The sequence below is a fragment of the Lissotriton vulgaris genome, chromosome 4_1, assembly GCF_964263255.1.
Source record: "Lissotriton vulgaris chromosome 4_1, aLisVul1.2, whole genome shotgun sequence".
In the NCBI taxonomy this organism is placed as follows: domain Eukaryota; kingdom Metazoa; phylum Chordata; class Amphibia; order Caudata; family Salamandridae; genus Lissotriton; species Lissotriton vulgaris.
In genome coordinates, this window is record NC_141691.1 from 678,475,466 (window position 1) to 678,503,145 (window position 27,680).

The following is a 27,680-nucleotide window of genomic DNA, read 5'->3' on the forward strand; positions in this document are numbered from 1 at the left end:
GTTTGGTGATGACCCTGCACAAAGGACCAAGTCCAACATGGGTCTTACATCATTTCTGTTGTCCTGAGTGGGTCAGCTTGGAAAGGGGGAAATCGAAATGTACAAAAGCTCACATACTCCCAGTGACTTGGATAACACACATAATTGGATATAATAAACAGTTTGTTACTGCTTACACCAAATTGTTACCGCATGATCTAACAAATTAGAAAATCAGTCTATACAGTTAGTGGCTCAGTGTGAGAATCCAGGGATCGCTTGCTTTCACAGCGAGAGTAGTCGTTGCCTCCAACTCACAGAATAACCTGGCCAATTTGTAAATAGTTGGATGAGTAAGTCTGTGATTCCATGTTGCCGGAACATTACCTTAATATTCCTGCAGATGCATTTAACAAATCAATGCATCTTGTGAGTTACTGTCTTGGTTTCCACAAGTGAACCATTTGGGCTTGTGCACCACAAAACAAATTATTCTTAAATTAATGGCCAGCACTAGAAACATGTCTCAGTGACATTTAGCTACATGTCAACCCTATATAGGCGGTTCAGGCTATGAAGAGAGTGGGCAATATCTAGTCCAGAATCTCTCATTTGGACTCAGCCTCCCTCCTACGCAGGAGGGTAACCCTTGAGAACAGTTTCATGAAACAGCAAACAATGTATGTCCGTCTGTATTTTGTTTGGCAGCCAATAAGAAACAGGAACTTTTGCAAGGTAGACACCCCCATGTTTTCTCAATCAAAAGTACTTCATTATTACAATCTCTTTGCTGCAAACAGGGTTTAAACTCTCACCAAACCCCCTGCTGCCTCAGGGTGCCAATTTTATTGTTGCAGTGTGCCACAAAAGTATACACACATCAGCAGCTAAACAATCACGAGTTATTCTAGGGTAGCACACCAATAAGCATGAAACTTATAAGATATCAGAAAGAGTCTTGGCAATGTTAATGCAAGCGTCACTATCCAGCAACTTATGTGCTTGACAGTAAAGATGTATTTTATATTTGTTAGTTGAATTGAGTTAGACAGAATCCATCACATAATAATTTCTATTATAAAAGTGAGACAGCTGACACATGTTTGGTACCTTTATGTGACACTTTTGCAAGGCTCATAACTCAATTTGTCAATAGAGTAGGTAGCAACCAATGAGTTAAAAGCATACACAGTTTGGTAGATAAAAATGCAGTAAGATATGTCAATATGGCCAGTTTTAAAGTTTGTTGCGATCAGAGTAGGAAGTGTTTCTGGCCTTGTGGGGTACCAATCATTGAGACCTGTAAGATGAATATTTGTAATTTGCTCAGGTACTTACCTGAGTTTCAGCATCAAAGTAGGCTCACAGATGACCAATTGTTACTTTGATGCTGGAACTGCGATAACTTTCTGAATAGACACCAAAAAACACGTAACCGCTACATAATAATTTCTAAATATGGTAGGAGGGTATATTTCATTTAACTGCCTGTCTCATGATGCCCCGCAAAAGTCTGATTGGGTGAAACTGTTGCTGTAAAGAACAACTCTTAAGGCAAGGCTCTCCGATCTTTTTCTTTAATAAGGTCTACGTATGTTCAGTAAAAATCACACTGAGCTACCAAAATTATTAGCGTTGTAATAGTGACTACATCAGACAAGATTACATTACTGGTCATCATAAGCAAGATTACCAGCAGCGTTAACCTCTGTTCTTCAGGCATGGGTGACAGCACTCACTTAAACAAGTATTAGCAAAACCAATAGTTCTCACAATGCATCAGCTATTGATTTTGCCAGTGTTTTTTAACCATGTTGTGCACCAGCATGGCCAAAAGTTAGTGGCATAGAGGAGAGTGGTTTGGAGTAGAGTGTCTTAGAGTGGAGTAGGTTGGCAAAGAGTGGAGTACAGTGTCGTAGAATGGAGTGTTGTGTAGTGGAGTAGAAGGGTGTTGATTGTAGGGGCAAAGAGTGGCGTTGTAGAGTGGAGTAAAGTGTTGTGGAGTGGAGTATCTTAGAGTGGTGGTGTGTTGAGTTGAGTAGAGTGGCCTAAAGTGAAGTGACATAGAGTGGAGTGGCTTAGCGTAGAGTAGAGTGGCATAGAATGTTGTAGAGTTTCATAGAGTGGAGTGGTGTAGAGTAGAGCAAAGTAGAGTGTCCTTTGGTGTAGGGGCAAAAAGTGGGGGGTGTACAGGGGAGCAGGGTAGAGTGGCGTAGAGTGGAGTGCCATGGAATGGAGTGATGTAGAGTGGGTTTCATAGTGTAGAGCGGAGTAAATTGTTATAGACTGGAGTGGCATAGCAGGGAGTAGTGTAGAGTGGAGTAAAGTGGCATTGGGTGTCTTACTTAGTGTGAAGTGGCATAGAGTGAAGTGGCGTATAATTAAGTGACGTGGAGTGGAGAGGTGCAGATTGGAGGAGAGTGGCCTAGAGGGAAGTGGCATAGAGTGGAGTAGAGTGGGGTGGCATGTAGTGGAGTGAAGGGGTGTGGAGTAGCGTAGAGTGGAGTAGAGTGTTGTGGAAAGGAGTAGAGTGGAGAATGGAACCATTGAGTAGAGTGTTGTAGAGTGGAGTTGTGTAGAGTGGAATGACTCAGAGTGGAGTATGCTTGGGGTGTTAGCACACTGCTATTACAGACAACACTTTTCCTATTGAAATGACCATTACATATGCAGATACAGTTTGCTGATAAAACTATGCAGCACACAAACAATAATGTGTGGAAATGGCATCACCCAGTGCACTGATCTGCTTTGATCATATTAAAATATTTGTTTCCACTACACTTCAGTATTCCAAAAAAAGTGCTGAATTTGTGCTTTCCTAATTCTGATATACTCTGAAAAATTAGCACAGTTCAATTGCAGACATTTAGGTTTTGTTGTGTGCTAGAAAAAATTATTTTCTTTCCCAGTGCCCAGCAAGATTCTCACATAAATACTCTCACTTTGAAGTCAGCGAAAGAAAAGTAATTCCAGATTCAAAGGCCTATTTACAGAATGTGAGTATTTGTTGAAGAATACAGCAAATAGGGTATGTTCCACGGGTGGGACGAACTCCAAAAACTGAGAGTTACAAACCACAAAGTCAATGGTTAGCAGTGGGCAGAATACATTCCCAGGGAAGCTTTCAGAATGTCCGGAAGAAGTCTTTTAGCAACTAGCTAGGATTGCTGTCTGGTAGGATTTGACCTGAAAAAAGGCTTAGCTGCAATGCTCCTAGAACAAATGTAATAATATTCGTAATATCTCAGCAGTGCTGCATGATTCAACACCAAAATATCAGCTTTAACTATGTTTTTCGAAAATCAGAAATTTTTCTCTGAACATCTGCTTGTAAGTTTTAAAAAGTCTGACAGTTTCATTTCAAATATATGCTTTTCAATTTGGTTTAAATATATTGACTCAATCAAGCAAAGGCTTCTAAATTAGTAGGTGGAGCTGCACACAAGGAAACTAACCGTTGGAGAATCCTGTTTTAAGAAGAAAAAAAGCGTGCTTTAGTGTCAAGTATTACCTACAGAAGTCGAGTAGATAGTAGTGATTTTTGGCTTCTGCAGAAGACGGTAGATATCGAAGGAGAGAGTTCGGGTGAAATGAAATCCTTCCCGACTGTGACACGAATGACAGCCAGATCAGTGCGATGAGAAAGAGTGGCTAGAGACACCGGAGAAAAGTGGTAATGAATCCGATGAAATGTTGTTACACTTACGCACCATTTGGCCAAGATACAAAAGAGGTAATTGAGAGTGAGGAGTAAGAGGCCGATGAGATCATTGCCAAATGAAAGGATGCAGTCGCCCGACCTCTTTTGAAGAGCTGTGCAATGTACAAAAACCCTTACAGAGGCATTTGTAACATTTAATGCTGACATATGTGCATTGATTGCAACGCTGTATCGGATATACTGTGCCTTCCACTGGAGCTCAGGCTGCTGCCAGTATTATAAGCAATGAGAGCATAACTCCTTTGGCCTCCGTTTCCTAACAATAGACGACGGACAAAGCAAAATGAAAAGACTTGACCAGTGTGGTGTGCTAAGTGCTGCTCATAGCCGCATTTGGACTCTTCTATATTTTAGGGGAGACAGCGTTTACAACGCAGTCATTACATCGCAGTTCCTTTACAACGCGGTCATTACAACGACCGCAGTGTTGGAACGCGATGCCTTTACAACGCAGGTCATTAGATCCACTTGCTGTAGGGGGCGCTCTAACATAAGTAATAGTACAATTTACTATTCCAGCACCTTCCCTACTGTTGCGCAGGCTGGAGTTCGAGTTCAGCGCGCCCTTTACAGGAAGTCGATCTAAATATTTGCATTGTAAAGGTATCGCGTTCTAACAAAGCGGTTGTTCTAACGACTTCGTTGTAAAGGCACGCGATGTAATAGCATGCGATGTAACATGCCTTATTCATATTTGACTTCCCTACTACTAGCCTTTTTTTAAGCTTTATTTTCAGCCCATTCCTAAAGAATCAAACTAGAATCGTGCTTGCCTGTTTTTGAGTCTAAAGTCTGCTTGGTCGTGATGTGGTGTTTCTTGATCTGCTACTAAATTGTGTTATATTGGTTTGGTATTTTTACAGCGCCTACTACTCTGACGAGGTGCTAAAGTAATTTTGCAGGCAGTTTGCATGATACTCCGTAAGTTCCAAGTGTTAAGAATTTAGTCAAGCATAACGTTAGACAAACTGGTCCAGACAATGTCACGCAGTTTGTCTTACTCCCACGTAGATTTGTGCAAACATCTGAAATATTATAAGTGCCTGCTAATGAGATAGTGGAACGCTACACACCACTGTTGAAATTGACACGCTCATGGGTATTAATTGTTACACTGTTAGTGATTTAGCTACCAGTTGTGTAGCCAGTATGTCAGTGGCCCCAGTGCAAGGAAGGAAATGGGCCCCCAGCATATGTTTGAGTTATAAAATACAGTAATAGTCAGTGTTCAATGGGACCCTCAGGCCTATGGGCCACAGTGCTGCTGTGCCTGCTCAACCAAAAGGAAGCTACTCCCCTGCTAGCTACTTTATCAGTAGTGCACAGCTCTACTTGCAGAAGTTGTGTGGATAGAGCTTTCTGAGGCGAATAATAGAATAATATCTTCTAGTCTGCTGAATGTAGTGTCCTGCTGAATTTGTGGCGATGCAGCACTTTACTTGAGGCTGCATTAACACCCACTCCACATCCATCCATCACAGGCATCACCTGAAGTCAGGTGACCCAGCCAATAAAAGGGGTCAGGTGGAAGTGCTCTGGGCCAGTTGTCAATGTCTTTACTTTATTTAGCATGTGGGCGTATGACCAACAACATTGGCGACGAGGATGACCAGACCCCACTTGCTATTACAACCTGTCAGCAGGTCCACCACAGCCACAGTGCTAACACTATTAACACATATTTCATGCTGTGGCAGCCAGGCAGTCAGGTTTGGGGAACTGGAGGTGCAACACAGCAAAGCCTTCTCCAGGAGGAGACCAAATCATCGGAAGACTCTGCTCATGTTGCCCAGCCAATCCAGAGTTATTTGTGCTTTGCACCAGCTTCACGACCAGTCAACCCCAAAGGTGGTGAGCAAAGACTTTGGGCTGCATTACTCTGCTGATGAGCCATCGATACTTACCCCTGCACACCAGGCCCAGAACCGCCTGAATGCACTCATCAGCTCCTGAACAGCAGTGGCCGCTTACCTCCAATGAAGTGAGGGGAGAGGGTTGTATGTGAGCCTGGAGGCACAAAGGAGAAAAGCGTTCCGACCCTGCCTCTTTACGGAGTGGGTCATCACAGGATGACACCCAGATCATGATATGTAACCCACCAAGTGCCACCCACTAAAGAGTCTGATGCCCTTATTTACTAATATTTGGCGTAGGGCAGCACCGCAAGCCTTCCTGCTGCACTGTCCTACGTCAAAACAAAAAGGCAGGAATGCTCTGTGTCTATGAGATACAGTGCACTCCTGTCCTCTTCGACTATGCTGGCATACAAATGGCTGCCTAACGCCAGTGAAGGCTCCCTTGCACCATGGTGCAAGGGTGTCTGTTTTGAAATCAGGTTGTTTTTGTGGCGGAAGGTACACCTTCCTTCACAAAAACAACCCTTATGCCACCCCAGGGGAGGCATAGGCTTTTGTTGCATTCCCAGGTTTACAGCATGTTGTAGAGCTGGAAACGTGTCAAATGCCAAGGGTGTTATGTCAGAGCACCCACCGTAAAACACCCATAGCACACCTCCCCATTGAGACTTGCACTGCATTGCCTCCCTCCATATCTATGAGGCCTTGAAAAGCCACGAAGGATGGCTTTATGTGGCCTTGTAGATATGATTTAGAGGCCTTCACCACCAGAGAGTCATTAAATGTGACGCTTCGGCGGTGCAGGCCTCTTGTAAATGAGGCCCTGAGTTTTCATATGTCCAGAGGTGCCACCCTGATAGTCCAAGCCCTCCAGGTGGACATGGCACCGGGCAGGAAAAGTCCCAAGGAAAGTGAGGCCAGGATGGAAGCACACAGCGCCGTGACTGTGATCCTGACACTAGTACCACATTGTCCTGCATCCTCAACGCACATGGTTTCACACCCCACCCACCAAGATTGATGGCAGGAAAGCCTAAAGGCTTATGTCCTGCAACACCCAGCCAGAGAAAGGAGGCAAAACCACAGGTTTACAGCATGCCTGGCTAACCCCATCATGCTTGTCTCTGTCTAGTGCATCAACAATACCACCCATGGAGTATCGAACAAACAGAGAGAAGTACAACACTGTCATATGACCTAAAGTCAAGAAGCAGTAATGACACTCTGAAGAGCCAGTCAGCCAGTGACTACCTGCTTAGCCTGACTGCATCCTGATCCCCGTAGCTGGAGCACGCCTTGACTATGACCCATCTACCCCTGCGGTTGCACAAGTGACTAGGCAGTGGATCCTCGGCGGTCTTGCAGCAGCACAGAGGCAGCATACATGCAGTCCTATGACAATCCATCCAAAGGGCCTCCGCAAGCACAAGTGATGGACTTGACATTGCTCCACCAACGGATTGTAGGAGATAGTAGGGCCTCAGAGTGGAGACTTCAACAAGGTGCAGAATGACAAGACTGTCTTCAGTGAGTTAAGCAACTCCACCAAAGTAAAGTTCATGATGGACTCCCACAATGCTCCTAATGCACCTCTTTTTGAACTGTTGACACCAACCATGAATCACCTGGAGCATCAGAAGAATGAACCAACTGCATACAATGTACATGTCTCCAGCCAGCATGCAGCCAGAAGGCTTTGGATTCTATGACCAAGTGTTCATGCCCTGTTTCACACCAGGTTAGATTATGAATGTGAGCAGTGATATCAGGGTGCAATCCACTTTATCCGTCTATGAGTCCACTTCTGTCCTGCTGATTGACGCTGATGGATTATGTTATGTCCAGTTTGTTTTGTGTTGTTTCCACAAGTTGGACTTGTTGTCCTTTGGGTATGTTTTTAGGGAGGAATCAGGGCCGGACTGGCTGTAGCGAGCACCGGGTGTTTCCCCTGTGGGCTGCCAGGGTTGGGGCCGGTTTTGGGCCCCTGGGGGGGCATTTTTGTTATCTGGGGCCAGCAATATCGGCCCCCGTAACAAAATTGGCAGAAACCGGCACTAGCAATCAGGTTAGCCGTACCCCCGCCTCCGCCCCCCCCCCACCTGTTCCCCAGGGGAGCCGGCCGAGCAGTTTGCTTGGGCCGGTTTCGGTTCCCAGTCCGGCCCTGGGAGGAATGTAGTGTCCTTCTCCACACGTTACGATGCAACCCCTCGCCTGACCCTGCACTAACACCCACCCCACACTCTTCCATCACAGGCATCATCAATCTGGTGACCCTTGCAATAAAAGAGGCCGGACTGGCTATTTGGTGTTTCGGCATGCTGCCGATCTGGGGGCTGATTTCGTTGATGGGGACCTGCGTGTGCTGAACAAAATTCGTTTTGCATTGTTTATTTCGAGGCACACACAGGTCTCCATCAACTAAATTAGCCCCCACCGCAGTGACATCAGCCCCCAGCTTGGCAGCATGCCAAAACGCGTGGTAGCCAGTCTGGCCCTGCCGGGTGCACTGTGCTCTGGGCCACTTGAGTAACACACGTAGTGGTGTCCACGTCGTTACTTTATTTAGCAAGTGGGCCCAGGGCCTACAACACAACATTGAACATGCTTAAGATTTGGCTGACGTTCACTTTAGGTCACTCGTTCCTTTTTGTTCCTGCTTATAGGAAACCTGGTCTGGTGGTCTTTTTTATTAATTATATTTTATCAAGTGTTTGCATGAAAAAATATCGATAACCACATTAAAGAAGAAAACAATACCTTCACTTTACCAATCGTACCTTTTAAAAATATTTTAGCCACTCTTAATCGCAGATTACGTCATGTGCAGTGTCATAAATGGTCGGTCACTCATAGTCCACTCCAGGTACATATTCCTAAGGGCCATATGTATCATCAAACTATTTTGCATTTCCTAAATAGCGAATTTTAAGGAATCGCTATTTAGGAAATGCAAAATGGTATGTATGAACAAAATCGCTTTTTATCTGCGATTCCTTACGCTTCCTTATTTGCGAATTCGCATTTTGCGAATTCACAATTAAGGAATAATTGCCAATGCATTCCTATGGGCCAGGAGGCCCATAGGAATTAATGCAAAATAATTCTCAAATTGTGAATTCGCAATTTGCTAATCGCAATTTGAGAATTATTGCAAGGGTGCAGGGGTGTCTCAAAGACACCCTGCTGCACCCCTGAAAAGAACATGTTTGTGCATATGGCACACATACATGCCCTATGGGCATGTGTGTGCATCATATGCCACCTTTAAAAATGCCAATTTGTGCATTTCTGGAAGAATTCGCAAGTTACCATCAACTGAAAGTTGGTGGTAATTTGCGAATTCTTAAACATAATTCGCAAGCTAAAATTGCTACATACATAGCATTTAAGGAATCGCAAATTTGCGATTCCCTAAATGCTATGGAAAAATAAGGAATCGCACAAGTTTGCAATTCCTTATTTTGGGAATGTTTCATACATTCCAAAACGTGCAAAACGGCCGTTTGCGAGTCGCAAAGGCCGAAATTCTGCGAATTTTTGCCTTTGCGATTCAAAAACGGCTTGATACATATTGCCCTTAGTCTCCAAACCTCCATGCCTGGACTGTTTCTCATAGTCCTTAGAAGTGTTTGCGCTCTGCCTGTTACTTGCACACAATTAAAAAAGATGAGAACCTACAGGTACACATAAACCCTCTGACATCAGTATTGCTGGGCTTTAATTCAGAATTGGTGTCTTCCTGCTTCCACATTCTGTTTTCCACTGCCTTTCTTATATTACTGCAGGTCTGAGTTCTCCTTACCCTGCCTTCGGGTTGGCTGACCGCCTTTGCTCTCCATCTTTAGTTCCTGCACTGTCTCCTCAGGCAATTGCTTCTAACCCATGCTAGAGTCACAAAAAGAAGCAAAACCTGCTTTAACTTAACTTTTCATTCATTTATATTACACCGCTAAAATGTTAGAAAGTTAAATATCAAAAGCAAGACAAAAAAATCCCAATAAGGGAAGGGGGCTTACGGGGATTACTTTTTATATTGAGACACATTTGACGTAGTTTATGTGAATATGGTTTAGACTATCTGCTTGTTTGCTTATCTTGCAACCTTAAGACCTAGGATGAGAAACTTAACCAAGCATTATGAGTTTATAGACAAATTATTTTATATCCTGTGCTTCAAACTGTAAACAAATATTAGGCACAATGTGCTTTCTAGTTCTATCCCAAGTGAGTGTTTATCTCCCCATATTCATTCAAGCATTCTAGGTTCTACCACCCCAACTTGCAGCACACACACAAAGTGCTGGCTGGCTTTTTAGTAGGGAACAATCATGAGGGGCTCTGTAAGGCATTGGTTAAGGTACTCTTTATGGTTTTAAGTTAGATGAGAAATTCTACATTGTCATGAAATTATTGGAGGAACTGTACCAAAAACTCCTGCACTCTGCATTCTCAATAGTATACGCAAGGATGGATATGATAACCTGCTAGACTTGACTAAACTTACAAGCATCTGTTGCAAAGCTGTCTGGTACACTATAATCCAACTCTACCGACTTGTGAAATAAGGTTTGTCTTGTATACATAAACAAATTGCATATGGCATTACATGTTCTCTTCATCTTCTTCACTGTAGAAATATTTATGTTCAGGAGAACCAGGAATGGTTAAAAAAAAACAGCATGCAGGGTGCTTTCTATTTTATGTAAAAAATATAAGTTGGAGTTGGGGAGGAAGTCTACACCACAGTCATGCATTTCACGGGGCACAAGTTGCATTTTTTGACCACCGAAAAGATGATAAATAGATCAGTCTCTACCCGCTGTTAGTTTTTTTTCCTAGTTATATTGGGACATTGATGATATTAAAAATCTCCAACGGTGTATAGAATTTTACATACTCAGAATTGCCACAGCAGTAAAACTAGCCTTGTTTACGTGGTGGCTGTGGATAATTCCCAGTGCTGGGTTTTTAAGCATGGCTAACATTTGGAAGTTAATGAAAGTGGGCATTCCTCACTTTCTGCAAAAATTACTTGAGGAATGTCCCCAAATTCCAAAGTATTTGCACTTGCTGGACACACCACCCTTGTTGTCTCCAAGGGGTGAGAGGAATTTTCCAATTACTTGGTGGTACTTTTCATTACTCCTAGTCCTGTTTGTCCAGGTCCAAATCATTACTAATGAATATTGTCGGCAAGCAAGTCAAACATTACCTCCACGTCCTATTGTCCTCGCCCCCCTTCATTACTAATGAGGAAAACCAAACAGTCTAACCGGCCTTCATATCTCAAACAATCAAAAGCATAATCCACAGTCACATGGTGCACCACTTAGTGATCTATTGTAAGGAAAGCTCTAATGATAAAACCGACTTTAAACCACCAACACCAAAATTCATATTGTCATCCAAAACATTTTGAATACTATATTGCTTTTCAAAGGTATTTGGGACTTCCCATGTGGCTGCCCGGAAAATGTAATAGATAGGCCTTCCTCTTAGTTTGGCCCAAAGAGCTGAAACCCCTCTGTTGGAATGACCCCGAATGCCCACTGCAGGTTGGATACCCGATAAAGAATATGTTAAAGAGATAGTTTACTTTATCCATTTGCTAATGGAAACCAAAGATGCTCAAAGGTGATCGTTCGCCCCTATTTGATGAACCAAAAGCAATAAAGAGGGAATCTGACTTCCTGAAAACTTTGGACCTTTCTAAGTAAATTGTCAATGCTCGTTCATCATCCAAACATGCCACTGTAAATTCAGAGAGGCATCAGTCAATTCACTTAACGCAGGAAGAACTATGTCTTGATTCTCATGAAAAGAAGTTGCAACCTTAAGAAAAAAAACAAGTCCAGTCTAAGAATGACACCATTTTCAAAGAAAGAGAGAACTTGTTATCTAGCCATGAGTGCTGCAATCTCCCCAATTCTTCTAACCAATTGCCACCAATAATAAATACTACTTTCAGGGTAACAAATGTAATGTCTGCCCGGGAAAGAGGCTCAAAAGAGTGAGAGGTCCAAGCTCCTAGTACCAGTGGTTAAATCCCAAAGAGGATACAATTGTTTTACCACCGGACAAGAAACAGAAAAAACGTTTAAGAGCAGAGAAACCAAATCATCCCTATCAAATAGCTTTCACCAAGGATCTCAAAAAGTTCTTATTGCCACCCACTGCAAGAGTGACGTTGAAACAGTAAGATGCTTCTCATAAAGTAAGATGCTTCTCATATCCTCCCCAAAGAAACTGTAGAACATCATTGACATTACAATCATTAGGAGAAACAGCAAGCAAAGAACACCATTTTTGACATTTGCCCCAGTGTCTCCCATAAACTTTTAAAGTGGAAAGCTGTCTGGAATGTTGAATGACCAATATTAGATGACCGGATAAACCTTTGCTTTGCTACACCCTCCTCTCAACTTCCACATCGATACCGAAGCTCCTGGGAGAGGATCATGTTGGTGGAGCTCAAGGGTGAGTGGTGCAGAGGAAGAAGCCATGACAAATTTAAACTTCCAGTCTGGCACCTGCTTCCTTATCTGTAATTAGCTTTCTGTTGCAGTGCAATTTTTTTTCCGAGGGCCTTTGTGGCCTACTTGTAGCTATTCTATGAGCCTGCTGTGAGGGTCAGAGCAGGGTCATAGAATAGTTGCAAGTAGGCAACTGAACTCTGGAGGGGCCCCTCAGGAAGCACTACAGGGAATGGTTACTAATGATGAGTTTGAACTTTTGCACCTGCTGAGTGCTTTCAGTTTTGCAAAACTCGTTTTTTCTGCAGAACAGCAACTGTAATGCCCCAAACAAACGTAGGCAACTGAACTCTGGAGGGGCCCCTCAGGAAGCACTACTGGGAATGGTTACTAATGATGAGTTTGAACTTTTGCACCTGCTGAGTGCTTTCAGTTTTGCAAAACTCGTTTTTCTGCAGAACAGCAACTGTAATGCCCCAAACAAACTTACTTGTGAAAGTTGATTTCTAATCCAAAAGTGATCCAAAGAAAGTAAAAAAGGCCTCAAATCCAAAAAAGTGCAGGCAAATGTCAACCTGAGGAGTTATTCTGATAAAAATCATCATTTTCAGAAGGTTTATGCTGCTTGCTGGTGGATTTCTTGTGCAGAATTGCAAATTTTGTAATTTCCCGAGTGCGAGATTGTTGCTGCCCGCCGCATCTACGTGTTCGCAATTGCGAACTCCCGCGATACGTGATCACGGCGTACTCGCTGTGCAAGGTGGCAAGCCGCGATGATGTAATCGCGGTCGCCAAACTCCTGTGGGATCCCGCAGTAAGATCCAAAATGGCGCAGCACTCGCAAAATATCGAGAGAAACAACTCGGCAAACGCTGAATGACGGTAAGTGAACGCCGCGCGCCGCAATATTGTATCACCAAGCAAAAAAATCCGCCGTGTGGAAATTTGCGGATTTTCGGCAAATTCGTGAGAGTTCGCGGATTGCGAATTTACCGAAAATCTGCGAAATCCGCGAGCGGAACGGATTTTACACCCATGCTTAATCACTGGTACCATGAGTTCGAAGTCCTCCAATTTCAGATCCAAAAAAGAGTGATTATGAACCCAAAGGGCCAAATATGTAATCTCGCCCAAAGAACTGTGAAAATAGCTGCTGCCATATGGCCCCCGAGCTTGAGCCATTGTCTGACTGGAAGCAACTGACTTTGAACAGCCTGTGCTGTCAGCTTCCTCAAGATGAAAGCCCTGGCTTCAAGTAGGGAAACTCTGTTTAAGTCTTTCAGGAATCTTGCTGCTACCAAGATATTTAAATTGTTGGCTTAAACTTGCCCTTTTCCAGATTCAGAAGAAAATCGTGAGACTGAACTCCACCGCCGTCTTCTACAGCAATTGAGTCTCTGATGGTATAAGAAGGCGCCATTTATGCAGGTAGGGGTAATGTCTTAATCCCCCAAAAATTAAGGGAGGCTATTGACCCCGTCTACTACCTTACGGAAGACAGGAGGTGCTGTCTTGAATACAAATATAAGAACATTGAGTTGGAAGTGCTGTCTCATGAGACAAAAATGCAGACATTTTGAGTGAGGTGGGAAGATTGGTACATGGAAGTACACATCTTGAATATCTGGGGTGATCATAAAATGCCTCCTGATTACTAAAGGTATTATCTTTTTTAATGTCCCCATCTTGAAAGGGAGGGTCTTGAAATGTTGGTTGAGATTCTTGTTATCCAATTCCATCCAAAGCCCCAATTCGACTTCTGGACCACAAATTGATGCTGTAGAACCCTGTGACGGCTGGCTTGTACCGAGGGTGGTGGGGTCACAAAACATGTGTTCACTTGCCTCTGCAGCTCGACGTCCTCCTCCCTCAGGTGACTTCCAGGAAGCTCCAGATGCAGGAAACTGCACTACTCAATCCTGGCGCTGCTTTCACAACATGAAAGTAGCTCTAGGATTGGATAGACCAGGGTCTCCCATCACTCCTAAGAGCACTGGAGGCCTGCGCTCTCTGTAACCCAGCTATCTAGGACTGCTAGGTTAGAGAACTTTAAAATGTGCATGTCTGGGTAGCTGTCCCAAGATGACTAGCAAAACAAACATGTGCATTTTGAAGCACACATCTCCCTTATTGGCCCGCCCCGTCCTAAACCTCAGTGCAGGACGGGTTGCTGAAAAAAATAAAATGGTAATAAATATACTTTATTGCTGTTTTCTTTTTCAACTCTGGGGCTTGTGGGGCGACTCCTCTCCGCTCCATTGAAGGAGCACCCCTGGTAAACCCCAGACACTGTTCAGTCAGGGAACAACCGAAATTGCTTCTTTCAGCTAGAGCGCCTCGATTTCCTGCTGAATGGCTAATTGCTTGTTCTTGTTGTAAGTCCAAGTGATAGGTCGCACTCCTGAGGCTTGGATAAGGGTCCCAAACTCTATTTTGTAGCCAGCTTTGACTATCTATGGAACACATTTGAATGAACTGGAGAGTAGCAAAGCCACCCAGAAGTGTGGAATTCTGCCTCCTACTGCAAAGACTGGGCCTTTCCCATGATAGTCAGGACCTCTGTTTGTTAGGAGCCTTGGATTTCGTATCGGTCTCATTCCTAGGTCTGAACTTCTCCTGTTGATTCTGGTGCTGCATGTTAGATGCTTTGCGGAAACTTGACTTTGGCGGAAAGGAGACTTCTTAGAATTCTGAAAAAAAGAACTCTGTTTAAAAGAAGATTAGTGTTTTTCTCCTTAAAGATCCTGCAAATTCAGTTTAGAAGAACATTCTGCCCCATCTTCCACAGCCTTAAACACATTTTTAAAGCCTGCAGTTAAAGACTGGGAGGGTAGGTCCCTTAAATACCAGCACTCAAAGCAAGATAGACACCTGAATAAACCTTCTTCAAGGCAGAATCAATTATCTTATCGATTGATTTTTAATGACAGCATCTTCCATAAGAGAAATTCTACTAACAAGGCTTGAATATTAACAGGAAGTGATTTCAGTACACCAGGCCGTGGATATAACTTAGCCTTGAAATGAGGAAGAATGATCTTATCGGAATCTCTCCATTCCTTTTTTTTAAATAAAAAAAACCATCTAGATTATAAAGGTGCACCAGGACATCCATCTGGGAGGAATTTTGAAATTGCTCTTCCTGCTGAAATCCCTATTTAGTTTTATCAATTTGATAACTTTATTTCGGCCAAGGCCATAAAAGCTCAGATAAAATATGTACATACAAAATAAAATGCATAGAATACATAAATAGTTAAAAACCTTGGTTAAAAAATTATTAAACGATAAGTTATCAAATGAAGGATGACAATCGGTTCAATTAATCACAGTTTAGTTTTAAATGCACCAAGAGTTCCGGAAGCAAATCTCCCACTCTATTGGTGCTTCTGATCATCATTTACTTGACTCTCTTCAGACTATGAGGAGATATCCGGAAATACATTTTCTTGGATACCCTTATTTGGAGCCTTGTCATCCTTCACCTCCAAAAGGGTCTCTTTAATAATTCTTTTTCAACCTCTCCTCCTCCCCTCCTTAGCAGATTTCTCAGGGGAGCAGAGGAAAATGAGTCTGTTGTGGAGGTCAATGCCACATATTTCCTCTTCCTTGAATGCTGGCCCATGATATGGCTGTATAAAACAGCAAAAATTAGCCGCAAAGCAGACTTACTTTGCAACTTTGTCCAGCACTATATACTCTCCATCCGAAAACGCCATCGGAGAGGAAGTGTGAGTACGCGTAAACCTCCCACCTCCTTGCACATATGAGAAATTGCCGGAAGGCATTCAGACACCGCAGGACAGCCAAACTCACCACAAGTCCAAAGAGTTAAACTCTCCCAGCGCTCAATCTAAGAAGGAACGCCCAAGAAGCAGGAAGTAAGGTGTCTATGCATGCCCAGCCAGCAAGAGAGATAATATGTATTTTCTTTTGTTTTTAAAGCAATGTTGACCTTTTTTCAGCCCAAGTTCAGCAGGAGCTGTCGATACCAATGTTGTCCCTGTGACACAGAAAAAAACAGGAGGAATGCTGGGTAGGGTGTATCCTTGTAGGCTATTGCTTAAGGGGGGGGGGGAACACTGCGAGCATTTCCTGCTCTTTTTTCTGTTTCGTGAGGTGTAATCTACCTCATTAGTAAAGAAGGGGGACGGGGATAATAGGATGTGGATGTAATTTATACACTAAAGTGAGAGCCTTAACACGTCGTGTGATCTGGCTGGGGAACAACCACATTAAATGAATGAATGAATACATTTATTGATCAGTTAATTAAAACTCTTACAACTTAGAATCAAAACAACTTCGACTTTCACTAAAACCTCTGTTCAACGTATCAGTCCTTAATATACCATGATTATGACAAATGTTATTGGCAGTAAAACGAATATTCAACCCCGTGTATTTTCTCATTTGATATATGTTTACAACTATGCATCCATTTGTATTTTTGGGGAAACCTGTTGGACACCTAGAATGTGGTATAATGGCAGTGTTTAAATGTGGTCGTTGATCAGTTGATTGAATTAAGTCCATAAAAACAAAAGTACAGTGCAAGCAAAAGCAATGAAAATGTTATTAATTTAGTATATGCAACACTTCCATGCATAAGCACCAGGACACTTTCTGACGTGCATAAGCACCAGAACTCTTTCTGAAGTGACTCTAAAGACGAAAAGATACAAAATCTCTAAGGTGAGATCAAACAAGAGGTGACTCATGGGTACGTATCTCTATGACTGACTGCCCCAGCAGATGTGTTGATATACACATCCTGAGAGTGTTCATCAGTAAGTGTGGCATAAGGACTCTGGATGAGTGATAATCATCCTTTGGCTTAAACCTTTAAAAGGGCCATCCAGTGGATGTATTTCAACACATGTTAAAACCCAACTGAACCTCATCAAACAAAGCAACATTCTAGAATGCCTATTGTGGGTGATTGTTATTGATGCAGGGCTGGGTAAAGACAGTGGTGGCTCCTCCGCTAAGGCAGAGGAGCGCCGCCCCACTGCCTGCAGCAATGCACAAAAAGTAAAAATAAAATGATAATAATGCAGTGTTATTATCGTTTTATTATTCCGTGCTGCCCTGCTCATTGAGTGGTTTGCCCACTCCAAGTGAGCATGAATGTTTGGCCGGCCAAACACTCATGCGCACTTCTTCACATATTCTCCATCCAGGCTGCATTACAGCCTGGGTGGAGAAAATGCCACAGGCGCCCATCCCATGGCTGAGTGCCGAAAAACGGCGCTCAGACCAATCACAACGCTGCATTGCAGTGTTGTGATTGGTCAAGGGAGCCTGGGTGGGTGCTTCCTGACCCTGCCTCCTGTTAAGCAGAAGGAAGGAAGAGAGGACGCAGAGGACCGAGGAGAGGCGGCGGCCAGCCAGGAGCCGGCAGATGGGGAAGGGGTTTTTAACCTCTCTCCCAACCCCGCCCCACTAATGTCATCAGGAAGAAGCTGCCAATGGGTAAAGAGAACTGTTTTGTTCTCTGTACACTGAATAGCCCCTTTTAAAGGCGCCATATTGCTGATAAGGTCACAGTGGCCTAAAGGGCAATCTGACAGTGCCGGTGGGGGCTGTTTGTAGGCCTGTTTTATGGCCTGGTGGGCAGGTTTTTACTGTTGATTTCCTAGATATTACCACAAACGATGCCTGCAGCAAGCTCACATTAATGCAGTCTCCTATACCCTGCAAAACCCCTACCCTGCAAAACCCCTACACACTGTGCCTTTGCAAGTTCGAAACTACCCCGCTTGGCAAATGTGGGCCACTTCTTTAGATATCTGATTCGCCAATAGGAGCCACTTATATTTTGGTACCTGAGTCTATTTTCCGTCTCAGTCCAGACTCTGTTTGATGATGGTATATTTGCAAAGCCTGCACGTTGGCAGCCTGCTCAACATATTGCATTAGCAGGGTATGAAGCAAAAGTATCTTTCAGAGGCCTAGAGAAGAGCTCATGTTAGAACGTCATTCACCCTGGAGAGATGATCTCTCTTATTGTGTGCTCATAGCTAAGCCCTCACTAAGAATGACATGGCACCATGCCCTGAATGCCCTTTTGCATGTGTCAGCGAGTGTGTACAAATAGGGATGCAGGCAAAAGAGAAATGCAGTAGGCATTATGCTCCTGATGGAAGAATTTGCATTTTTATTGTATTGTTCATCTTAAGAATCCATATTAAAAGAATATATTTCAAATAACTGACCTGTGGGGTAAAGTACAGTATGTCACAATTTCAATTTTTTTTCCAGGGGCGCAGTTTTGTGAGGGCATCAAGTTGTCACTGTTGTTTGAGACTAGGAACTGATCTGGCTCAGATCCACTGAAAGGCTATCTTGAGCCAATAATCAATAGCCTGGATACACAAATTGCTACCATGGACGATCAGTATTCACTGGGTCCATAGGCAAATGGCAGGCATTGTGTGCTAGTGGTGCCATTGTATGCTAGGACGCACGTCCACAGTTTGCACCTACCCTCATTCTGAGCCAACATTTGTGACAGATTTTAATGCCTATATAATACTTTGATTGCACCCCAGATACAAAAAGCAAGAAATAATAGCAAACCTCTACCACAAAGCGAATGTTACATTATTCTATGTTTGCCTTCATCCTCTTAAGCAAATGTATATGATATTCAGAAGAACTGTATCTTAGTGTGTTGGGTTCTGTTTTAGATGGTGTAGTATCCATTTGTAAAAGAAGAAAGACTTCTAGGCTCACGCCTTTCTGTTTCATCTACAGACTGCATCTGCATGTCTAATCAGTCACAGTGAAAAAGAGCTTTCACAATAGTTATCCCTCGGCTTTTGTAAAGGCTGGTCAGGTTTTTCTGCAGTGTGTATATATATAAATGGGCTGTCAACGATCAAATACTATTTATCCAGACATACCCACTTATTCAATGATCATAATGTCATGCTAATGCAAATGTTGGAATTCTGTTTGACACATAACATTTTCATGTATAACAATTTGCTGTACCGCCAGTTGCAGGGAGTGGCGATGGGAGCCAGCTTCTCCCCAAGCTTCGCATGTTTGCACACTGGGGCTTGGGAGGAGCTGGTCCTCCAAACCGAATACCGGCAGGTAATTCAGAGTAATGTTATCAGATGGTATCGTTTCATCGATGATTTATTGGTTGTGTGGAGGGGTACTGAAGCAGATGCAATGAGGTTCATTAATGACATCAACCAGAATGATCTCAACCTCAAATTCACTGCCACACTAAGTCAAAACTCTGTCACATTTCTGGATACTGAACTGTATATTAAGGACGGACGGTTGGAAACAATAATTTACCGCAAAGCCACAGTGGGTGACAGCATTTTACATGCTGCAAGTGCACACCCAGCTCATCTCGTCTCCAGCGTACCGTATGGTGAAATGCTGCGCATGAGACGAGTGTGCAGTAACCCTAGTGATCTTGAAGTGGCCCAACGTGAGAGCAAGAGTAGATTCTTAGAAAGGGGCTACAATGAACAACTCATTGAGAGGGCCAGGATTAAATCCATGACTAAAACTAGGGAGGATCTCCTTACTAAATGCAGCAATACAGATCATTCAGTGCTGCAGCCAGTTGAAAATAAGAGACATAATGATGAAACTAAGAGCTTCAGAATTATCACTGGCTTCAGTAAACAACATAAAGAGATCTATGGGATTGTCCACAGAAACTGGCCCATTGTGGCCAGTGACCCCATTATTGATGCCACTTTGCCAAAGAGGGTGTCTTTAACTTACAGCAGGGCGCCTTCACTTAGAGATCATCTGGTAAATATCAGCCCTGAGACTATTGAGAGAACTACGTGGCTGCAGAATAACAGGGGATTCTTCAGGTGCTAAACCTGTAAGGCCTGTGGCCATGGTGTCAATGTAAAAACGTTCACAGATGGTTTTAGTGGAATAGAACACCCAATAACTCAGGTTTTAACATGCAAAACTGAGTTCGCCATATATGTATTGCAGTGCCCATGCCCACTTAAATATGTGTGTAGTACCAAGTTACCGGTACATAAACGTATCCTCCAACATCTTCGGGCTATTACAAATGGGGATAACACGTACCTGGTCTCGAGGCATTTTCGAGACTGCCATCAAAGTGTAAATACAAGCTTACAATACTTTGTCATTGATGCAGTCAAGGCCAGCAGGCGGGGTGGAGACAGGGAGGCCAAACTCAGGAAATTGGAAACCCGGTACATTCTCCAACTTGACACCATGGTACCGGGGGGATTGAATGTAACTGAGGACATGTACACCTGCCTCCCATAATCAATTCTACTTTATTTATGACTGTCTTATCTGGTCACTGCTATGTGTGTTTTTTTTACTTCCTATAGTTGGTTGGCGACCAGGTACTTTGTTTGGAGGTTTGACCCGGGTGGGCAAATTTCCCTCCTATGATTGCCAGTTGATGCCCCAACACAATGATATTGACGGAAAATGTCGCTATATTTATTTATTTCTGATCAGGATCTATTGTGTGGCTATGCAGCTGCTGTTGACTAGAGCAATATTTAATGAGAGAATTGTGCAATACATCATTCAGACTTTACGGGTCCTTATTCCCTAACAGTCTTACTTTTATGATGATTTCCATAATTTATAATATTCACATTTTTTATTATTTCACTACATGGAGAATAAATAGAAGTCAGAAATAGAGACAACTTGGGTCGTTGTGAGTAACACGGAGTAAGGTTCTTTGTAAATAGAGAGCATTGGTGTATAGAGAATATGAATTTTAGATATTTTATCAAGTTTCTGAGGAAATATTCCTTGCAGTTTTTAACGTTTGTACCTACTAGAATTGTTATTTGCACATATTAGCCAATGGCTATTTCGGCAGTCTTTGCACAGATTTGATAAAATTTGCACATTGGATGTTATCAACATCTAGATATGTTATTTGCACTATTGCGTATTTTGCACATACTTTAATGCATTTGCACTTTAGTTAGACTGAGTTGAATCTAGTACAGTATGTTAAATTATTGAAACGTTTACTGCTCCACCCTACAACATCATTTGGTTCAGTTGGAACAGGTATTTAACCACCATGTTTTTCTAGAAAACCACTTGACTCTTGTGTTCCCCATTTTCCTACTATTGACTCACACTGATTTTATAGTATTTTACTATGATTGTATTTCTTTGTGTCAATTTATGCAAATGTTCAAACATTGACCCGTGTAACATTTCTGGTTGATCAACATGTCAAAGTATTTTTTCCATGTTAACTCTCAGACACAATCACGTGATGCTATTGCATCCAATTACTGGCACTCTAAATTGAGCATTTTTCACCCAGAACGTTGTCATGTGAGCAAGACTCCTCGGAGCCGAAACGTCATGCGGCTGAATTTGCACGAATAAAATTTAGCACTTAACTGGTCCGTGTCCATGCTGTCTTTGCCATCTGTACGAAGTTCTGCGTGCTGGGTGGGAGACGCGGCAATCCGTGATATATATATATATATATATATATATATATATATATATATATATATATATATATATATATATATATATATATTTATATATATATTTCTTTTCATTGCTTTTGTTCATAGAAGTGTTGCCTGGTCATTGAATGTTTCAGCTCTGCACCGTGTAATCGAGATAATATTCCTCTCTGCTCTCTCCCGGTATCACCTATGAACAGAATGTTTCTTCCCAGGTGCTCTCAGACCCCAGTGGTCCCTCTCTGCTCTGGTGGTTGATTCTTGGCAGGAGTCCCTCTGTAAGACCTGCATGCTTCCCTCTGATCTGTGTCCCCTTCATCCTGCTGACCCCGTCCAGGCTGGGTCAGCGCTTTGTAAATGTTGCTCGTGTATTAGAATAAAATCACATCTTGTAAACACATCAAGACCCACATAAATCTACTCGGGTGTTGGGGAAATATGGGAGACCACTGTGCAACAATACCAAGTTAATCTAAATTATTCGGAGTTATGGTTGACCTCCTTCGTGCTTAAGGGTGTATTCACATTTTTTTGCAAGCTCCATCCGGGTCCTGGGAGTGACACGTGGGCTTTGTAAATATTGGACGGTGCACACAATTAAACCAGTGTGTCCCAGCAAATGTGAAATGGGCACAACATTTTTTTAGAAATCCTTTTGTCCTCTGATGTTTGCTTTACAGAGAGGTAAGTGAAGAATGCAGGCTGGTTGAAAATTAACTTACACCAGAACTCGGTAAATAAGTATTTACCTCTGCGGGGTGCGTGTCCTGCCATGAACCCGAGCATAGTGCTCTCTTGTTTTCTCTGTATCGAAGCCAAGCTCTCAACTGAAAAATGTATTTTGCAGCAAAGCTGCCCTGTTGGCATTGTGCTCCTCCGATGAATGGGTAAATTAATAACAAGTCCTCAAAGGAGTTCAGAAGTCTGTGGCGCAAGTAGTTCCGCAACAAATAATGAGCTAAAGTAGCAACATTAGCCTGACGCAAGCAGGCCATTGGAAGTTTTCTTGTTAGAACTTTTTTTGTGTTTTCTTGCAGTCCAGTCAGCAGAGACGAAGACCTGAGTGCAGTCAGGAGCGGGGAGGAAGACATCTTCATTACTGCCCAGTTCGAACAAACCCTAGCTGACCTGGATGAAGACTCGGGAGGTTGGTCTTTAAAGATGTATTTGACAAAAGTGCACACATGACAGTCAAGATGTAGTTGACAAAAGTGCACAAGTGCCAATTAAGATGTGTTTGACGAAAGTACAAAAATGCCAATCAAGATGTGTTTGACAAAAGTACAAACATGCCAATAAAAATGTGTTTGACAAAAGTGCACAAATGCCCAATCAAAATGTGTTTGACAAAAGTGCACAAATGCCAATCAAGATGTATTTGACAAAAGTGCACAAATGCCAATTAAGATGTGTTTGACAAAAGTACAAAAATGACAATCAGCCACTAACCTTTTGAATAATTTGCTGCGGGTTCTGCTATACTCAGTAACATTGGAATTATGCAGATATAGATGCCCATATTATGAGGGTGGTTTGACTGAATTATGCTGCAAGAAAAGGAAAATCATATGGAAAACTAAAATGGATTGTGTGGGTGATTTATGGGGTTATTTTTTCTTCATTTTAACTGACATTAACACTATCTGGGTAGAAGTTTCACCTCATCAGTACCAGTTTAATACCAGACTACACGCAAACATCACCTGAAAGGTGACAAGTTTGCCTTTGCCTAGGCCTTGCCATAACACACCACACTTTGTGAATAATTTTTGAGCAACAAAACATATTTTTGTTGTTGTTGAAATCTCAAATTGCCTAGCAGATCGTGGATTGTATGACAAGTAAAATAAATAAAACATTTCCAGAAAACTCAGCAGCTTCAGATTCACCTAATTCCAATGGCCCGGGTTAGATTCGGATACGTTACTGAAGTAGTTATTTATTTATTTGTTTTTAAAGTTTTATATTGCGCTGGCTAGACCCAGAGGAATAGGACCCTTTTCTTGGGACCTCACATTTTACAAGCAAAACAATTGACAGTAATTGAAACTGAAATATGTTTGGATTTCGTTTAGCCCAGTTCCTTTTTTGTAATTATCTCAATGTGCTGGTCATATTACACATGTATGGCATTATCGAAGCATACAAAATAGATACAAATATAACAACACATATATTAACTGAACATATCCAAACAATGACATAAAGCAACACAGGTGATAGATCACTGTAAAACAAGAGCTTCAATTCATTGGATCCCAGACGCCTCCCATCTCCTTAACTGGATTAATCTGCATGGTGCTTTCATGCAACAGGCGCATTTAGGGGAGTTTTCTGTAGAAAACTGCATTGTTTGTGTCAGTTCATTTCCTTGACGCTTGGAGTTGTCAAAAGTGAGACTGGTGGGGTTTAGCACTAAACAGTACACTGGGTGCTCGGTCTGCAACAAGAGGTGGACCTGTCAAGCCTCATTGACTCTGGGTAACTTGTTTGAGTAGAAGTAAACAATGAAATCCTTGTGTTGAAAATAGCAGTCTTGTATAAAAATAGAAGTAAAAAATGAGAAACATCCAGATCGAATAAGCAATGAAATAGTGCAAAAATACAATACATTTGATTAAATAGCCTACATAAACTAACAGCCAATACTTCGAATATATATAGCATATTAACCTTTTATAAAATACAGCACATTAGAATCAAACTAATCAAGGATGATTGTTTGTAAACATCTCCTCAGTTGTGGTAAGATCTAGGTACTGATGGGGACGGATGACTGTCCGATGTACAGCTGCAATGTGTGTGCAGATCCACAGGTACACAGTAATGTGCTAGGACTTCACATCCCTTTCTGAAGTATCTGGATCCATATAATGTACCTAAGGCTACTTGTGTGCTGGTCCCCTCGCCGTCCAGCCACCTCAAACGTTGCATGGAGATACTGCTTCCAGCACCCAGGGAACATAGACCGATGTTAACCCTGTGCTCACACCACAAGAGGTTGAATATAATAGGTATGGAGAACGGGCAAGTGGTGGGCTCTTCAAAAAGTAAACCATTGCAGGATGGAAACATTGGCACAGAGGGAGTGTGCTCACTAGGCAAAGCCAACACTCCTCTTCCCTCCACTGTTGGATGTTAATTTCATGGTCATCCCTCCACTGTTCTCTGGTGAAGGGTCGAGAGGGCTTTTTGGAGCCCTGTGTCAGCATCTCTAGACTCTTTGTTTTGACTGAAGCTTCTACACAGTTAAGATAAGCTGCTGAGAAGACTTGCAGAACTTCAGCAGAGATTCAGGCTTGAAGCAATGGGTATCGTGCAGTGCCAGGTTTATGGAGCCAAGCAGCAGGATTTAAGTTGATCTGTTTTGATGGAGGTCTTCAATAGGATAGAGAGGGACTGCAGCTTGAATTGACAGTACTTGAAAGTGTTACATCCACCCAGAGCTTACCTGAGAGAGCAGGTGTTGAGAAGAAGACAATGTGCTTACTGTGCAGTCTGTTAGTGTGCCTTTGGACTATGTGCTCAGAGCATCGCTACATGCCCATTCTACCTGACATTCACTCGCGGTTTTGCAGTCATTTGGAGAGGTGCTCCACGGCTAGAGCTGAGCATTGGCTGGAGAGGACAGTGGTTGGAGTGCAGAGATTAGCAGTGGAGAATATATGTCAGTCGTGGGATTTGTTCTTTCTGTGCCTAGTCAAAGCCATGTTTTGGAAGAATGGAATGTGGCTAAAGCTTATGAATGTCCCTTTCCAAGAAGGCGATGTATCCAGAGATTACTGCTTTACGCTCATAGTTCAAGATGGAGATGCGTCTTTCCCTGTGATGTTTGTTCCTGTTTGAACCATATATAAGGAGGCATTGTAAAGTGATGGGTGCTTTGCAAAGCATTAATTCTCTTATTTTTCAACACATACGTTGCCCATTTGCTACTATTTTGTTCTTGATTTTTGCCCTTTGTAGCCAGATTCCAATTGGATTTCTTCTTGAAAATTATGCTCAGCTTTTCTTTTTACCCTGTTGCTCAACCAGGGTTTGGTGCCCTGCTTACCTATTTAGACATTTATCTTAGTTTTCAGTCAAGTGCTTGAGATTGTTCAGGTATTGTTGCCTGCCCTTTGTGGCTTTTTGCTCCTATCTAGGGCCCTCTTACAGAGATTCTTGGCACCTTTCACTTGGACCATTAAATTCAGGTTGGGACTTTATCTAATGAAAAACGTCACCCCTTTCCCAAGACATCAATAAGAAAACTTGACATACCTTAATAGTGTCATTCCTTGACAGACAGGTAGTCACAGGTAGTCAGCAGGCAACTGCTAATTACTGCCAGTGCATTCACAGATTTGTGTTTCTAGTCAGCCAATGGAAAACCAACTGGAAAACCTTCCCTGCTCCTAGAATGCACTGTGGAAGTTTGTGCCTATACAACATTAGCTAGATAAATCTACAGAGGTCTTCATGGAAACTTTGAATGTATTCTGATCAGGCGGGACCTAGAAACAAAGCATGGGGAGAGAGGAAGAAGTGAGTAAGGAGCTAACCTTATTATTTCGATGGGGGAGGGGGACAGCAGCCTTCCCTTATTCAATTAGCAATGATTCCTCACTCTTTTCAGTGTTTACAATAATTTAGGCAAAACTATAATTGATGTTTATGAACCGCGATGATCATTTAAACAATATGAAAATGAAGAAGCCCTGTTTTACCCAAGTCCCTAGAAGTATTTTCACGGAAAAGCAAGTTGGTATCACATCTGTACCCCCTCCATCTCTATATTGCTGCCACCAACCTGGACATGGGGAAAGGGACTGAGGGAGCTACCCCCAGGCTACAGGGTAGGGAGATAAAGTGAGGTTCTCCTCAGACTGAAGGCATACACAATTATCCCAAAGGAGCACTATATCTACATTTGGTTTAAAACTAAGTAAAAACCTTAACTCCAAATTTCCCCAAACGTTGACGTATCAGACAGCGTGATATCCTTCATTGCTTATCCTGAAGTGTTGCTAAGACACATATCTGTACTGTCCACATTTCTGTTAACACAGACATAACCTGGAGCACATTTCAGAATAATGGCCTGTTTCACTTCACAAGGGAGCCTTTGGAGTCCATCTGGGCATGCTGGTAAAGGGATTAACATTGCAACCTTTTGTCCTGAAAAGACCAAAAGGAACTGCACTAGGTATGCATACCTTTGACAAAGGAATGTCAAACACTGAAATCAGCCAGAGGAAGCAACAGCTCAGTGTGCTACACAAAGTGGTTGCAATGTGAGGTATAGAAACAAACTTCCATCAGAAGTTTGTGTGCGAGTTTCAAGTTCTGGCATGCGTAGGCGAACCCACTGCAATATTTGTTTCCTTCTTCGTGCCTCTTTGTACACTGCTCTTCCTTCGTGCCTGTTCTCCTGCGAATTTCTACCTCCACATGAATTCGCTCCTTCTTTAGTATCTATACCCATATAGCACTTTCCAATCTCTCTTTCTCTCTCTTGGGCCTCTTTCTGCCTGCTTTCCCCATTCTCACTCTCACTCTCTTTCTTGGGCCTCTTTGTGACTGGTTTCCACTCTCAACTCTTTATCTTTGTGCCCCAAATGTTCCTTCTTTTTTGTCTCTTTGTACCTGCCTTGTACCTCTTTGTGGCCCGCTTTTTCTATTTTCCAGCTTTCCCGCCTCAGCCCTCCCATGCTTTCCCGCCTCCCGTATTCTAACAACTCCTGGCTCTCCCCACTTCTTACCTGTGTGTCTTCTCATGATTCCTGTGCCCCGCCCATCCCTAGCCTGCCATCTGCCCTTTGTATTTTGCTCCTAGGATCTACCTACTGGTGGCCACTAAGCAAATGCGCAGTGGGCAAGCCAAAAGGAAGCCCAACTGTGCCTCACCACGCCTGGACTGTGCCCAGCACCACAGGTCATGGTCCGACCAAATGCAGCCACTGCACTGCCTCTAGCCTACTTGCTCTCAGCCTTGGAGACTGCATCACCAGCTGCCTCTGCGCCTCATCTCGCTCCATGCTAGCACCTTTCTCATGGACTCACTGCCATTTCACCTGCACTAACGCACTCCCCACATGCCACACACGCCTCATGGCATGCATGCTCCTCAACATCAGATCTCTAAACAAGCACGCCACCAAGATATGGGACACCATTGTGGTGC

The 27,680-nt window shown here is 42.9% G+C and overlaps 1 protein-coding gene across 1 annotated transcript in view; it reads left to right on the plus strand.

Moving 5' to 3' along the window:
- COBL (cordon-bleu WH2 repeat protein) overlaps window positions 1-27,680 on the plus strand; it is a 955,089-nt gene that overhangs the window by 853,446 nt on the left and 73,963 nt on the right. The window contains exon 12 of the mRNA XM_086964957.1: window positions 22,552-22,661. Coding sequence (XP_086821083.1) covers window positions 22,552-22,661 — 110 coding nt within the window. The remainder of the gene's footprint in view (window positions 1-22,551; window positions 22,662-27,680) is intronic.